Consider the following 15706-nt stretch of genomic DNA (forward strand, 5'->3'; position numbering starts at 1 on the left):
CAATTGGGGGGGGGGAGGGGAGGGGGTTAACGAGGGTCGAAAAGATTATGGTTTTGGATTGGGGATGATCTGAGATGGTGGCGAACAGCTTTCTTGAAAGTCAGGGGCAAGAATGAGATCGAAGAGGATGTGGAAGTAGATTCCACAGCTGAGAAAAAAGTGGAACGAATGAGTCTTGGTGAGCAGCGATTCTAGATATTGGGAGTTTCACCAGAATGGGGTTGGACCATGTGCGTCCTGCAGATACTTGCGGGAGGGTGGACAAAGGACAGAAAGAGCAGAAGGTGCTGGAAGACAAATAGACAACCTGTGGATGTCTAGAATGATCTCCATTTTGAAATTTTGTGCATCCATCCATTGTTGGACAGATGCACCAAATTCAAAAAGGCAACATATGTCTGTGGGAAACAAGACAAATTTGGATACTAAAAAGTTGTCTTCATAGAAGTTGGTGTAAAATTAGGAATAGGTGAAGGTAGACTCATGTGAGCAAAAAAAACCTTTATTAAGTTTGCTTCATCTAGAGTTGTTTAAATTTTTCACACTTTTGTGGTCAACAAATTAAAATTACAGAACAATCATTACATTCCTGTAACGAAGTGAACAATCAGTTTAAACTTTAACGGAAGTCCTTCCAGTTTTGCGAACGTGACCTTGGACAAACTCCAACTTGTGCAAACATGCAGTTGTTAAAACTTCAAACCTGTTAAATTTCGACTCTTCTCTGCTTACTACATATTCATAATCTTTTCATCCATGTTTCTTTGTCCAAACCATGTCAACGTATTCCCATATAAACCCATTATCAAAATGATAATCTGGTTTCCAGTCCTTTGCTTAGCATATTCACTTCAATTAAACACAATTTCAAATAACAACAATTTCAAACTAGAGGGGGAGCACTCGGTAGAGTGCAAAACCTCCGTCGCCAATACTGCTCGGTCACTCAAGTGAACCTGATATCCTATTCATTCAATTTGACGTCAACAGTGCTCACAGAGTTATAGTTTGCAACTTTCCCTTTTACTTTTAACTTTTACATACTCAATTCATTCGTCATAACTAGATTCCTTGAGACAGGAATTGATTTTACGTGGGTATATCCACCTGAAGTTCCAAAATCAGCCGCAATTATAATTTTGGCATGTTTTTTTTGTTGGAAATCACTTATAACATGTAGAAATGTAAAAATAAAAAAAAATCGAAATTTTGTTGAAAAAAAAGTTGCAAATTTTTTTTTCTCTAACAATTTTTTTTTGGGGGGGGGGGGTTGGAAATCACTTAAAACATGTAGAAATGCAAAAATAAAAAAATTCAAATATTTTTTCAAAATGGCCGCCATAGCGGCCATATTGGATTTTGGACCAAGTCCAACATCTAATGGCATGATCCTTGGACCATACCTAATCCCCCCCACCAAGTTCCGTCAAAATCCGTCGAGGAGTTTTTCCGTAATACTGTTCACAAACAAACAAACAAACAAACAAACAAACAAACAAACAGAAAGGGGTGAAAACAGTAACCTCCGATCTTCGATGGCGGAGGTTAATAACAACATTAGCAATGCCATTGGTGTACTTATGTGGCACTCAAGTGACTGCTTACATAAATAAAACTAGACATTTCAAAGAACACCTGACCCCAAGCAGACTCGAGAAAGGAGGACATGGGCAGGGTCTACGATTGGCAAATTTGATTCGTCATGACGATGTAAAATGCAGAAATATTTTGTCCATGTACTACTAAACAGAGTGGTTTTGAAAGTGACAAAAAGGTGATTTGTGTTCTGCTGTGTTCAGGTATATAATTCAATAGAAATAAAATAAATATTTGAAAGGTCATGGAAAAATTATTTTTGACGTTTAACGCCGTTGATGCCATTTTTCGGTCTTCTAAAACCACCCTATCCAACATGTTACATTAGTTTATCGTGCTTGTTGTTTGTGTTCTTTTTGACGTCCTTAAAAACTAATTTTCCTATTTGGAATGATTTTCAATTTTGTTGGACTGCCAGACAGACAGAGAGTAAAAACATTATCTCGCTCCTCTTTGCACATGTGCGATCGGGATGCATTCAAAAAACAAAGCACTGCTAAAGGAGTTTGTAATTATTCATGTTCCGATTCAGGTTCATTTTCCGATTCATGTTCCGATTTGTGTTCAAAATATAACATTCAATCGAAAGTTGTGCCTCGATCACAAACTGATGCTTGTAGGCAGACAAACAAACAGAAGTGAACCAATTGCTTAAACCCACTTCTCATTTCGCATGTGCAGGGTAAAATTAAACTATACTAGAAGCACCCGCTCCCTACGGGAGCCGTCAAGGGGGTCATGTTATTATATTTATGCCTATTTTACTCCAAAGGGTCCCAGGATTACACACCCAAAAATGGTTGCGATCGGTTCAGCCGTTTTTGCGGTACCTGGGAACAGACGGACGGACGGACGGTGAATTATCGTAAGATAACATCCACATTTACAGCACTCTTCAAGGAAACAATGCATTTTATCAACTAAAAGTTTGCCTTTTGTCAGAGCATACTCAAATTGTCAGCCACATCTGGTTTCTCACGGCATTGAACATCCTTGTAAACAACCTCACGTTAACAAAATCCATTGCTTTTCTTCTTTGGGGACGGATGGACAACACTAGCTTTCGCAGAGAATAATATTCCATAATCTCGTCAAAGAAATTATCACCTCTTCAATTACATTCTTTTCAATTCTGGATATGATATTGTGACGTCCATGGGACTTGAACAGTCCCGCCAACGTAGAATGAGCCGAAACGATGGAGGCGGTTTATTTATGTATAACCCAAACATGGCGGTTCTAATCGCTCTACCGCAAACGGGACGAGGAAGGTGGCACGAGTCACTTTTCACTGAGTTGATGATGTTTATTTGTTTTTATTATTAACCAGAAATAACAAGACTCGGCAAGAAGAGGGATCCGGGGCGATTCGACGGGATGGTGTGGGATCGGGCGTGGGGAAAACACAGACAATTCCAATGAATATACAATTCTCAAACCCTCTAAGGCGCCAAGTACACACACACACACACACACACACACACACACACACACACACACACACACACACACACACACACACACACACACACACACACACACACACACACAACGTAGCTATTTCTGGTGGTCAGGCTGGACCGTGGTGTGGACGCAACTGTCCCTGGATTGGCGTCGGACGAGCTGGCCTTGCTCTCGTCAGGGGGGGGCAGGAGAAACCGTGGTGCTGTCGACCTCCTGGTCTTGGCCCAAGTCCGCTCACCGCCGCCAGGGAACCAGTTCTGGCGCCAAATTGCGAACAGGAGAGGGAGGCAGGTCCGCCCGCCGTTCGACCCCGTACTCCGAGTCAGCAGAACCCCAGAGCCAACCAAGGTGAGGCACGAGGTTCAGCAAGGCTCCAAGACAAGATGAAGAACACGATCGAATCAGCACAACAACAAGCACGCTCTCCGCGCAACAGCCTCCACACCAAAAAAAACACGATCTTTTTGTCCCGATCTTCTTCCTCTTCCTTTTCGACCCCGAACAGAACCTTTTTATCCTCCCGTCCTCGTCACTTCCAATCGAGCCGTTTATTGGCCCACCGCCGTCGCCTTCCGCCAATCGTGATCACGGGGCGGAGCCATCCGCAGCACTGTCCTGTGACGTCACGGCCAGCCTCCAGGGACTACTAAAAGGGGTTTACGCAGACACACTTACCCTATCCCATGTCCCTATCTAATTACGTGACAATTATCATTCCCCCCTTGAAGAAATGAACATTTACTAGACAACTTATCACCACTGAATTGCTACTTATTACATCGAGATCCTGGTAAACTCGAACAGCATGGCATACCTAATTAAACATCCTAATTACCCTTTGAATGCATACCCCCCCCCCTCAAACGTAACAATATGTTCTGTTCACAGACACTTTATTGTATTGGCTTAGATTGTGACCATTGTTCTGTGTGCTCACCATGACCAAGTTCCTGGACATTTCTCCGCACCTCCGTCAATAGCTGTGCAGCTATCTGAGGCATTGTGCTCTCCATATTAATCTTCATCTACATCTTACACCTGGAACACACCAGTCACACATATGTAGCTTCAGCATTAAAAAATATTGGATTATGATTTGTTTCCCTTCTGAGCAGTTGTAAATCAAGTTAATGAATCGTAAAATCAGGGAGCACAGGTTTCAGCCTAGTATCCTCATGTACTTTTGTATCATACATTCCATTTCCACAGTAGCACAGAATACTCCCCCGAGACACTAATTATAAAAATGAACAAAGAAACACCATCGCATGTGAGTGAAGTCGGGAAGGAGATGGAAATGAGGAAAGAGGGCTGCTTCCGAAAATGAATATCCCAGCTGCTAAATGTTTATTCTTCTTACTTCAATATTTTCCAGGACTTCAGCCAAAATCCAAACAAATAACCTTTTCAAAGCCAGGCACACTGTTCAGCAACACCAATGGCTTAATCTTTGGCGATCGTATGTTTAAGTTTAAGTTCCTGTTGAACGGCGACTGGTAACTGAAAGAGGATTTTACTTGTGCTCCAAGTTTTAGGGAAGATGTATTTATTAAAAAGTGGTCCATGAACAGTTTCAAATGCTGCTTTCTCCAATTTCTTTACACACACATATTTTTCCCATGAGGTCCAGTCGTTGTTCAATCACAACATCCTCTCTACGGCGAAGCGTGCGATTACATTCGAGAAATATCTGTGGGCAACGAGAAAAGAGGTAACAGTGGCGTTGATGAGAACAACTCCAGGGAAGTCAAGCGTAATACTTTGAACAAGGAACAACGAAGGGAAAATATGTTGTCCAAGGAAGTTTCTGCAGATGATCATTAAACCCATTTCATAAATCCATTGTGAGTGAGGGAGGCTGCTGGTTCGAGCAGAAGAAAGTGCCAAATGACAAACACCTTAATCGTGTTTTGCATCCTCAATCATGGACAAATATTGGATCCTGAGTTTTGAATCCGCATGTAAAGGTTTTTTTTTTTTGCTGATTAAAGGTGCAATTTATGATTCGTAAATAATATTTTTCCAGGGCTAAGAGGATAGGCAAGAGGTATGCACAATCCCCTCAAAGCTGGTTCGAATACATTATAAACTGTCACCCTAGGGTTTCACAGGCAGGGCGATTCGTCAACGTGTGTGCCGTCTCTGAGATGGACATTAAACTGGGCATCTCGTCTGCTAGCATTAGTAGGTGGACGATAAAGATCCCACGGTGTCCTTCACGAAGAGTATGTGAGCTATCCATTTGTAGGTGGACAGTAATGATCCCACGGTGTCCTTCACGAAGAGAATGTGAGCTATCCATTTGTAGGTGGACGTTAAAGATCCCACGGTGTCCTTCACGAAGAGTATGTGAGCTATCCATTTGTAGGTGGACAGTAATGATCCCACGGTGTCCTTCACGAAGAGTATGTGAGCTATCCATTTGTAGGTGGACAGTAATGATCCCACGGTGTCCTTCACGAAGAGAATGTGAGCTATCCATTTGTAGGGGGACGATAAAGATCCCACGGTGTCCTTCACGAAGAGTATGTGAGCTATCCATTTGTAGGTGGACGTTAAAGATCCCACGGTGTCCTTCACGAAGAGAATGTGAGCTATCCATTTGTAGGTGGACGTTAAAGATCCCACGGTGTCCTTCACGAAGAGTATGTGAGCTATCCATTTGTAGGTGGACAGTAATGATCCCACGGTGTCCTTCACGAAGAGAATGTGAGCTATCCATTTGTAGGTGGACGTTAAAGATCCCACGGTGTCCTTCACGAAGAGTATGTGAGCTATCCATTTGTAGGTGGACAGTAATGATCCCACGGTGTCCTTCACGAAGAGTATGTGAGCTATCCATTTGTAGGTGGACAGTAATGATCCCACGGTGTCCTTCACGAAGAGAATGTGAGCTATCCATTTGTAGGGGGACGATAAAGATCCCACGGTGTCCTTCACGAAGAGTATGTGAGCTATCCATTTGTAGGTGGACGTTAAAGATCCCACGGTGTCCTTCACGAAGAGAATGTGAGCTATCCATTTGTAGGTGGACGTTAAAGATCCCACGGTGTCCTTCACGAAGAGTATGTGAGCTATCCATTTGTAGGTGGACAGTAATGATCCCACGGTGTCCTTCACGAAGAGAATGTGAGCTATCCATTTGTAGGTGGACGTTAAAGATCCCACGGTGTCCTTCACGAAGAGTATGTGAGCTATCCATTTGTAGGTGGACGTTAAAGATCCCACGGTGTCCTTCACGAAGAGTATGTGAGCTATCCATTTGTAGGTGGACAGTAATGATCCCACGGTGTCCTTCACGAAGAGAATGTGAGCTATCCATTTGTAGGGGGACGATAAAGATCCCACGGTGTCCTTCACGAAGAGAATGTGAGCTATCCATTTGTAGGTGGACGTTAAAGATCCCACGGTGTCCTTCACGAAGAGAATGTGAGCTATCCATTTGTAGGTGGACGTTAAAGATCCCACGGTGTCCTTCACGAAGAGTATGTGAGCTATCCATTTGTAGGGGGACGATAAAGATCCCACGGTGTCCTTCACGAAGAGTATGTGAGCTATCCATTTGTAGGTGGACGTTAAAGATCCCACGGTGTCCTTCACGAAGAGAATGTGAGCTATCCATTTGTAGGTGGACGTTAAAGATCCCACGGTGTCCTTCACGAAGAGTATGTGAGCTATCCATTTGTAGGTGGACAGTAATGATCCCACGGTGTCCTTCACGAAGAGTATGTGAGCTATCCATTTGTAGGGGGACGTTAAAGATCCCACGGTGTCCTTCACGAAGAGTATGTGAGCTATCCATTTGTCGGTGGACATTAAAGATCCCACAGAGTCCTTTATGAAGAGTATGTGAGCTATCCATTTGTAGGTGGACATTAAAGATCCCACAGAGTCCTTCACGAAGAGTATGTGAGCTATCCATTAGTAGGTGGACGTTAAAGATCCCATGGAGTCCTTCACGAAGAGTATGTGAGCTATCCATTAGTAGGTGGACGTTAAAGATCCCAGAGTCCTTTATGAAGAGTATGTGAGCTATCCATTAGTAGGTGGACGTTAAAGATCCCAGAGTCCTTTATGAAGAGTATGTGAGGTCTCCATTAGTAGATGGACGTTAAAGATCCCACAGAGTCCTTCACGAAGAGTATGTGAGCTATCGCCGGCACCCTGAACACTTTCCCACCATAACCTTAATAGAACGTCAGGCCTGGACAGCCGGTTCGTAAAAGACTTGGGACAGGCTTCCCCTGGCCAACCCCGCAAGAACGTAGGAACAATTGTGGCCTCTCGAGGAAGAAGAAGTGAGTAATGGAGGAGGTGAAGACCATCCAGGTTGCCCTGAACCAATCCCCACCCCTCCCCCTCCCTCCATTTTGACAAGATGTATAAAACTCCACGTATCTTGGATTCCCTGTCGAGCAGGAACTGCCTCATGGAATCTCGACTTCCCGAACAACTAATTCCAGTCACGACTGCAATTCTCCTCCTCCAGCAACCACAATTATTCCAACCTTCTTGCGGCGTCAGCCAGGATACATTTTTGGGACAAGTCTTTCACCAACCGGCAGGCCAGGCATGACGTTCGACTCGAGATGATTAAAGGGGATCGTTTTCCCGCGATGGTTGGTAATGTGCTGTGAGGAACTTTGACGTCACACGACGCCATGAAAAAAAAAAACCAGAGCACGAGGAAACGCGAAACGAGACTCCGAAACGCCATGAAATAAAACACGCGGCTTCCTCACAGCATCGCGAAACCACAAGGCCCACGTTGCGTCGGTTGGAATCGCGTTTCAAATGAACACCCTCGGTAAAACTCAAACCAGCCAATCAGGGGATGGCGCTCGTCCTCGTCCAATCAGGGAGTAGATTGCGACGTCTCAACTGATTGGCTGATATTTCTGGCGAACTGTGATGATGTGAAGTGAGTGGTTCGAATATTCATTTATCGTCGTCCGACATTTCAACGCAGCGACGGTCATTGTGAAGTCACACACGTAAAGACGAGCGACCACTCACGTCCACTCACGTCCACCACCGAGTACAGTATCAGTAAATCACAGAGGCCGCGATTATTACACGTGTTGTACAAACGACAAACCTTCCCATTCGGACCCACGGGCGGTATCGAAGCAAAATCTGCGAACCATGACGTACAAATCCGCAAACTACTAACCACAAACCGCCCACGACACAGAACCACTGAAATAGTATGACAAAATCACACATCACTAACCACAAACCGCCCACTACAGTTTCACAAAAACCCCAAAACCAACCACAACATCGCACATTATGAGGGGACGTCCACTTAATCCACGGATGGATGACAACGGGTTTTTACAGTTAACAATAAATATGATTTCCCTTACCAGGAACTGCGACCCGTGATAAACCATCGAAAATTTTACTATTATTACCAACCTGTGGTTTTTTACCGTGTTCTGTACTTTTAATACTTATCAGTGTCAAGAAAGGAACTCACTCACTGTCTGTCTGTCTGTCTGTCTGTCTGTCTGTCTGTCTGTCTGTCTGCCTGTCTCTCTCTCTCTCTCTCTCTCTCTCTCTCTCTCTCTCTCTCTCTCTCTCTCTCTCTCTCTCTCTCTCTCTCTCTCTCTCTCTCTCTCTCTCTCTCTCTCCCTCTCTCCCTCTCGCCCTCTCGCCCTCTCGCCCTCTCGCCCTCTCGCCCTCTCGCCCTCTCGCCCTCTCGCCCTCTCTCGCCCTCTCTCTCTCTCTCTCTCTCTCTCTCTCTCTCTCTCTCCTTCGCTCTCTCTCGCTCTCTCTCTCTCTCTTTCCCTCTCTCTCTCGCCCTCTCTCTCTCTCTCTCTCCCTCTCTCTCTCTCTCTCTCTCTTTCGCTCTCTCTCTCTCTCTCTCTCTTTCGCTCTCTCTCTCTCTCTCTCTCGCCCTCTCTCTCTCTCTCTCTCTCTCGCCCTCTCTCTCTCTCTCTCTCTCTCTCTCTCTCTCTCTCTCTCTCTCTCTCTCTCTCTCTCTCTCTCTCTCTCTCTCTCTCTCTCTCTCTCTCTCTCTCTCTCTCTCTCTCTCTCTCTCTCTCTCTCTCTCTCTCTCTCTCTCTCTCTCTCTCTCTCTCTCTCTCTCTCTCTCTCTCTCTCTCTCTCTCTCTCTCTCTCTCTCTCTCTCTCTCTCTCTCTCTCTCTCTCTCTCTCTCTCTCTCTCTCTCTCTCTCTCTCTCTCTCTCTCTCGCCCTCTCTCTCTCTCTCTCTCTCTCTCTCTCTCTCTCTCTCTCTCTCTCTCTCTCTCTCTCTCTCTCTCTCTCTCTCTCTCTCTCTCTCTCTCTCTCTCTCTCTCTCTCTCTCTCTCTCTCTCTCTCTCTCTCTCTCTCTCTCTCTCTCTCTCTCTCTCTCTCTCTCTCTCTCTCTCTCTCTCTCTCTCTCTCTCTCTCTCTCTCTCTCTCTCTCTCTCTCTCTCTCTCTCTCTCTCTCTCTCTCTCTCTCTCTCTCTCTCTCTCTCTCTCTCTCTCTCTCTCCCTCTCTCTCTCTCTCTCTCTCTCTCTCTCTCTCTCTCTCTCTCTCTCTCTCTCTCTCTCTCTCTCTCTCTCTCTCTCTCTCTCTCTCTCTCTCTCTCTCTCTCTCTCTCTCTCTCTCTCTCTCTCTCTCTCTCTCTCTCTCTCTCTCTCGCCCTCTCTCTCTCTCTCTCTCTCTCTCTCTCTCTCTCTCTCTCTCTCTCTCTCTCTCTCTCTCTCTCTCTCTCTCTCTCTCTCTCTCTCTGTCTCTCTCTCCCTCTCTCTCTCTCTCTCTCTCTCTCGCCCTCTCTCTCTCTCTCTCTCTCTCTCTCTCTCCCTCTCTCTCTCTCTCTCTCTCTCTCTCTCTCTCTCTCTCTCTCTCTCTCGCCCTCTCTCTCTCTCTCTCTCTCTCTCTCTCTCTCTCTCTCTCTCTCTCTCTCTCTCTCTCTCTCGCCCTCTCTCTCTCTCTCTCTCTCTCTCTCTCTCTCTCTCTCTCTCTCTCTCTCTCTCTCTCTCTCTCTCTCTCTCTCTCTCTCTCTCTCTCTCTCTCTCTCTCTCTCTCTCTCTCTCTCTCTCTCTCTCTCTCTCTCTCTCTCTCTCTCTCTCTCTCTCTCTCTCTCTCTCGCCCTCTCTCTCTCTCTCTCTCTCTCTCTCTCTCTCTCTCTCTCTCTCTCTCTCTCTCTCTCTCTCTCTCTCTCTCTCTCTCTCTCTCTCTCTCTCTCTCTCTCTCTCTCTCTCTCTCTCTCTCTCTCTCTCTCTCTCTCTCTCTCTCTCTCTCTCTCTCTCTCTCTCTCTCTCTCTCTCTCTCTCTCTCTCTCTCTCTCTCTCTCTCTCTCTCTCTCGCCCTCTCTCTCTCTCTCTCTCTCTCTCTCTCTCTCTCTCTCTCTCTCTCTCTCTCTCTCTCTCTCTCTCTCTCTCTCTCTCTCTCTCTCTCTCTCTCTCTCTCTCTCTCTCTCTCTCTCTCTCTCTCTCTCTCTCTCTCTCGCCCTCTCTCTCTCTCTCTCGCCCTCTCTCTCTCTCTCTCTCTCTCTCTCTCTCTCTCTCTCTCTCTCTCTCTCTCTCTCTCTCTCTCTCTCTCTCTCTCTCTCTCCCTCTCTCTCTCTCTCTCTCTCTCTCTCTCTCTCTCTCTCTCTCTCTCTCTCTCTCTCTCTCTCTCTCTCTCTCTCTCTCTCTCTCTCTCTCTCTCTCTCTCTCTCTCTCTCTCTCTCTCTCTCTCTCTCTCTCTCTCTCTCTCTCTCTCGCCCTCTCTCTCTCTCTCGCCCTCTCTCTCTCTCGCCCTCTCTCTCTCTCTCTATCGCCCTCTATCTATCTATCTATCTCTCTCTCTTATGATCTCTCGCCTCTCTCCGTCTTTCTCTCCTCCTCTCTCCCCTCTCTCCATCTCCCTCAGATCAGCACCAAACTTTAATTTCTGGGTCAAAGACTCCCAGGAAAGAAAGAGACGGGGATAGCGAAATGGAAAAACACGAAGTTAAAACATAATATTTAATCAATGAATACAATTGTCTGATTCTCTTGCAACCTCTTTAATCACCTCCTCCCCTCCCTCCCTTTTAGGCTTCCTTGCAAAGTGAATTCTCCACGTACAAAGGTTGTCTGTGCTGTACTGTACTTAGTAACCAGTTTTAACATCATGTGGTTTAGCCTGGTGTTAGCTTAACGGTTAAGATGTTAGTGTCTTGAGGTCCCACTGGTGAATTAACACCAGGTGAGTTGACTCAGCCTGTCATTCTTCCACAGTCAGCAAAATTAGTACCAGCTGATTGATAACAGGGGAGCATTGCATGAGTGGCACAGCTGTGCCCCCAGAACATGATGCAAGCAGCAGCCATTGTGTGTGTGTGTGTGTGTGTGTGTGTGTGTGTGTGTGTGTGTGTGTGTGTGGTTTTTTTTGCATAACTCCAAAACTATAAAACCAAGAAGCCTGAAACTTTTCATGCATACTCAGAAAACTTCAAGGAAGTGCAAGAGTGAAAATTGGATGTTTGGGTTAATTAAAACATCCCTTTTAAAGATAATTAATGGCATTAATTAATTGTATCCTTCATTAGGCGATCGTCAGTCTCCGCTCTCTATGGGGTCTCAAGGTATGATTAACTTGGCGGGGGGTAGAGTTTCAGACCTCGCTGAGGTCTGAAGCCGCCATGTTTTTTGGCCTGCTCAACCACGCTGGGGTTTGAAGCCGCCATGTTTTTTGGCCTGCTCAACCACGCCTTGACTTGTAACGTGCCACAGCGATTTCTTAACGATAAAGTTATTTTTCACTTTCCTCACTCATGTTATCGAATGCCTGTTCTTCATAGCTACGAATCGTTGTACACATCACTTTTGTAAGTATTATCGTTTTCACATTAGGACCTTGGAGCGATTTCAGGCATGACATGATACAATTTTCCATGATGTACTCTCACGGACTAATTAAAGTGTATCATCAAAATATTATTTCGGCTTTGAGGATCGGATATCGCCCGGATGATATAAGTGTTAAAATATGGAGTGAAATCTGATAATTTAAAGCAATAAGGAATCTTATAACTAAGCCGATATATCTATTTACTTTCAGCAAGCAAGGCTATGTTTCCTCCTCCATATATACACAAGAAAATGTGATATTTCCCAAACACTAAACTTATCTTTTTCTACTGTTTGGAGAATTATATTGAGTGAACAAAACATTTAGAACGTAACTAAATTAACCGGCTTCATTGAGCTACATGATTTAATATATTCACTACAAGACATCACAACCTGTCCCCAAGAACGAGAGGGACTGTCTATCCAAAGCGTCTGCCGGATCGGTGTCGATATTTTCAGGTTTCGCTCGGTGCTCTACAGGGAATCAAAGCAAATCTGGTGAAAAGCGGACGTTATAAAATAAATTTATAACGTTGTACCACGTGACGCATGCACAGACGAGCAGGCAACATGGTGGATTATGTTGATTTCACGGGTGATTAAACTTTGCGATGTCTGCAGGGTAGTTCGACATTAAACTGCAACTCTTGTGTGGATAAAGTCATTCTTTGAACAAATTCATTTTATTTATTTAACTGCTGAATGTGTGCGGAAGACGGGCTTTAAAGTTAAAGGGATCCTATATGGCATGCAGCGACAGCCTGGCTAACCGTTCCTGATCAACCATTTTGGATCCTGATCAACTCCATTTAATTGGAGTGCTTAAACCACTTTCCAAGTGCACCAGTTATCATTGATAGTGGTACTGCGCCACATCATTCTGAGTGAATCGTTCACTCACATTGGACGCTTTTGCCACGCCACATCATCCTGAGCGAGTGGTTCGTGCTCCGCCATCTTGAGCGAGTGGTTCGTGCTCCGTCACCCCCGAGCGAGTGGTTCGTGCTCCGTCACCCCCGAGCGAGTGGTTCGTGCTCCGTCACCCCCGAGCGAGTGGTTCGTGCTCCGTCACCCCCGAGCGAGTGGTTCGTGCTCCGTCACCCCCGAGCGAGTGGTTCGTGCTCCGTCACCCCCGAGCGAGTGGTTCGTGCTCCGTCACCTCTGAGCGAGTTGTTGTACAATAACATTCGACTTCTGTATAAATATAACGTTGTTTTTCAGTGAAAGCTCCTCAAGGTTTTTGGGTTGTAGACAGTACGCACTGTAATCGGTAATCACACTGACTCTAATCTGCCCATTCCCCAAAAAGTGCTGATATTGTGTGTGTGTGTGTGTGTGTGTGTGTGTGTGTGTGTGTGTGTGTGTGTGTGTGTGTGTGTGTGTGTGGTATTGTTCATAAAGCATAACATCTTAACTCTGCTAACTCCTCTACCCCCTCCCAATACAGTGTAACAACCTCCTCCAACACCTCTCTCACTCTCCCCTCCCCTCTCTTACTGTCTGTCTCTGTCTATGGACATATCCAGATGGTGGTTATATCTGGACTGGAGGTTGTCTCTGGACGTGTCTGAGCGGTGTTTGTCTCCGGACGCATCCGGGCAGTGTTTGTTTCCGGATGCCTAGGGGCGGTGTTTGTATACAAACGTATCTGGGTGGTATTTATGTCCGGACAGGAGTTTGTCTTTGGATGCATCCGGGCGTTGTTGGTCTCTGGACCCGTCTGGGCGGTGTTGGTCTCCGGACGCATCCGGGCGGTGTTTTTGTCCGGATGGGAGTTTATCTTCGGATGGGAGTTTATCTCCGGACGTGTCCAAATGGGAGTTTGTTTCCGGACATGTCCAGACAGCTTGACTCCAGATGAGTTTGTCCCTGGACAGCTTGACTCCAGATGGGAGTTTGGGACAGGGAGTTTGTCAGGGATGGACAGGGAGTTTGTATGGGACAGGGAGTTTGTCCCTGGACAGCTTGACTCCAGATGAATCCAGTTGGTGTTTGTCTCTAGACCTGTCTCGGCAGTGTTTGTCTTCCGACAGCTTGGCTCTGCGTCCGTCAAGGCAGTATTTATGTCCGGACGGGAATTTGTCTCCGGATGTCTCCGGATGTCTCCAGACGGGAGTTTGGCTCTGGACAGAGTTTGTCTCTGGACGTGTCCGGACAAGAGTTTGTCTCCAGATGGGAGTTTGTCTTCAGATGTGTCCGAGCAGTGTTTGTTTCCGGACAACTTGGCTCTGGATGCATTCGGCGGGTTTTGTCTCCGGACGTGTCTGGGCGGTATTTGTTTCTGGACTGTGTTTATAGCATGACTGGTAGAAATGGATTTCAGTCTATTTTGTTTCCATCTTCACTGTTATTGTATGCGGAATAATTTTGATGAAACAGTATAATCGTAATTAACGCTCCACCACACGTCTGCCTTCCCTTCCCTTCCTCTCACCTCACACTGTCTTCCCTTCCCTCCTCTTTATTTTCTCCTCCACCTCTTCACTCCCCCCCCCTCTCTCTCCCCCACCCTTCTCTCTCCCCCTCACCCCTTAGTATTCCAGTCAGCGAAGCGACGGGTGGTATTTGCTCGTAAATAGATAAAATCAAGTCCAGTATTTTAACAGATGGCATATGCTAGACCAAGACCAGCAATATTACATCAAGCCTTCACTTTTCATCCATCTTCCGTATTTATAATCCCACCTCCTTTAATTACACTCCATTGTTGTATAGTTTTATTATTTACACCTAAGGTGACAATTGGGCAATATGATGTCATTTCAGTCGTTTCGTTATTAATGGTACACACCATGAAAACAATTTCTTTATTCGTATGCAGCTTGTGTCTGCTTGGCTGCATCATTTTCTGGGGGCCTGACTATGCCACTGATGCAGTGCCCCTGTGACCAATGAGCTGGAACTTATTTCACCGATGAGTCTACCCCACCTCGTGTTGATTCAATGGCCCGACAGGGGGCTTCAACTCAAGTCCCGAGATGAGAGGATCTTTAGCCAGCCACCTCAACCGTTAAACCAATGCCAGGTCTCATGAAAACAATGTAATCTTCTTTTGTGTCGCTTTTTTTTTTTCCACCTAAAACACTCACTGTACACACAATTTAATTCAAAATGCTCTTTCTTCTCGCTCAAATGTCATGGTTACAGCTCGAGTCAATACTCGAGGAAAAAGCAAGTAATGTACATGCAAAGGAATTCCTACAAACAGGCGCGTTTGGACTTTGGCCGCTCAGTGTGTATAAGCCAGCTACTGTTGCTGTCTTGTATTTCCTTCTCTGCCAATCAGAGCAGAATCTTAGTAAGAGCCAGAATGTTAGTAGTAAAATAGCTTTTGCTAAGAGTCTCTTCTAATTTTGTAGCCTTGAAATTGCGATGTGGTCAACGGATGTAATTGTAAGAGATACACACTCCAAGTATTTTTTTGCAACAGCGTTGCAGCAAATCTAGTTCTCAAGACTGGATTCGTGATAGGACAGCCTCAAACTTTTATTTGCTGGAGCTGAAATACTCACGGTCAGGTAGGATAGATATACAAGATGATTTCTCTGTGCCTTCACAGCAGAAAGATTTCTTCTTCTACATGCAGTGGTTTGGGTTTCTGACTTGGTTCCATTATCAGTTCTCATGTTATCAGATTCACCGAGTGCCTTGCTAATGCTGGCAGGGTGGCCGGGAAGTCCACACACTCATCTTTGAGCTGTCTTACCTGGATTCGAATCTTGGCCCAGCCACTTTGGGGACCCATTGCTGTTATAACTCGTGGAGGAAACGTGAGGTCTTGTGAACTGTCTCAGGCTTGGGTGGTCACTGTCATTTGAACTTGGTGAAAATAT

At 45.6% G+C, this 15706-nt stretch overlaps 2 protein-coding genes across 4 annotated transcripts in view; one reads left to right on the plus strand and one right to left on the minus strand.

Annotated features, from left to right (window-relative positions):
* ZSWIM7 (zinc finger SWIM-type containing 7) overlaps positions 1–7933 on the minus strand; it is a 28368-nt gene extending 20435 nt beyond the window's left edge. The window contains exons 1-2 of one of the 2 annotated variants that reach the window (XM_085879590.1): positions 7803–7933; positions 3998–4098 (exon numbers count right to left, since the gene is read on the minus strand). In XM_085879590.1, coding sequence (XP_085735716.1) covers positions 3998–4085 — 88 coding nt within the window. In that variant the 5' untranslated portion in view covers positions 4086–4098; positions 7803–7933. Of the gene's footprint in view, positions 1–3997; positions 4099–7619; positions 7758–7802 lie in introns of those variants that run through there. The other variant, XM_085879591.1, reaches the window with a different exon arrangement.
* Positions 1–15706, plus strand: part of UPB1 (beta-ureidopropionase 1) — a 98726-nt gene that overhangs the window by 2552 nt on the left and 80468 nt on the right. The gene's annotated exons all lie outside the window — the stretch shown is intronic.

Source organism: Eptatretus burgeri, chromosome 4, assembly GCF_056783735.1.
Source record: "Eptatretus burgeri isolate ZD-2024b chromosome 4, Ebu_testis_v1, whole genome shotgun sequence".
Classification (NCBI taxonomy): domain Eukaryota; kingdom Metazoa; phylum Chordata; class Myxini; order Myxiniformes; family Myxinidae; genus Eptatretus; species Eptatretus burgeri.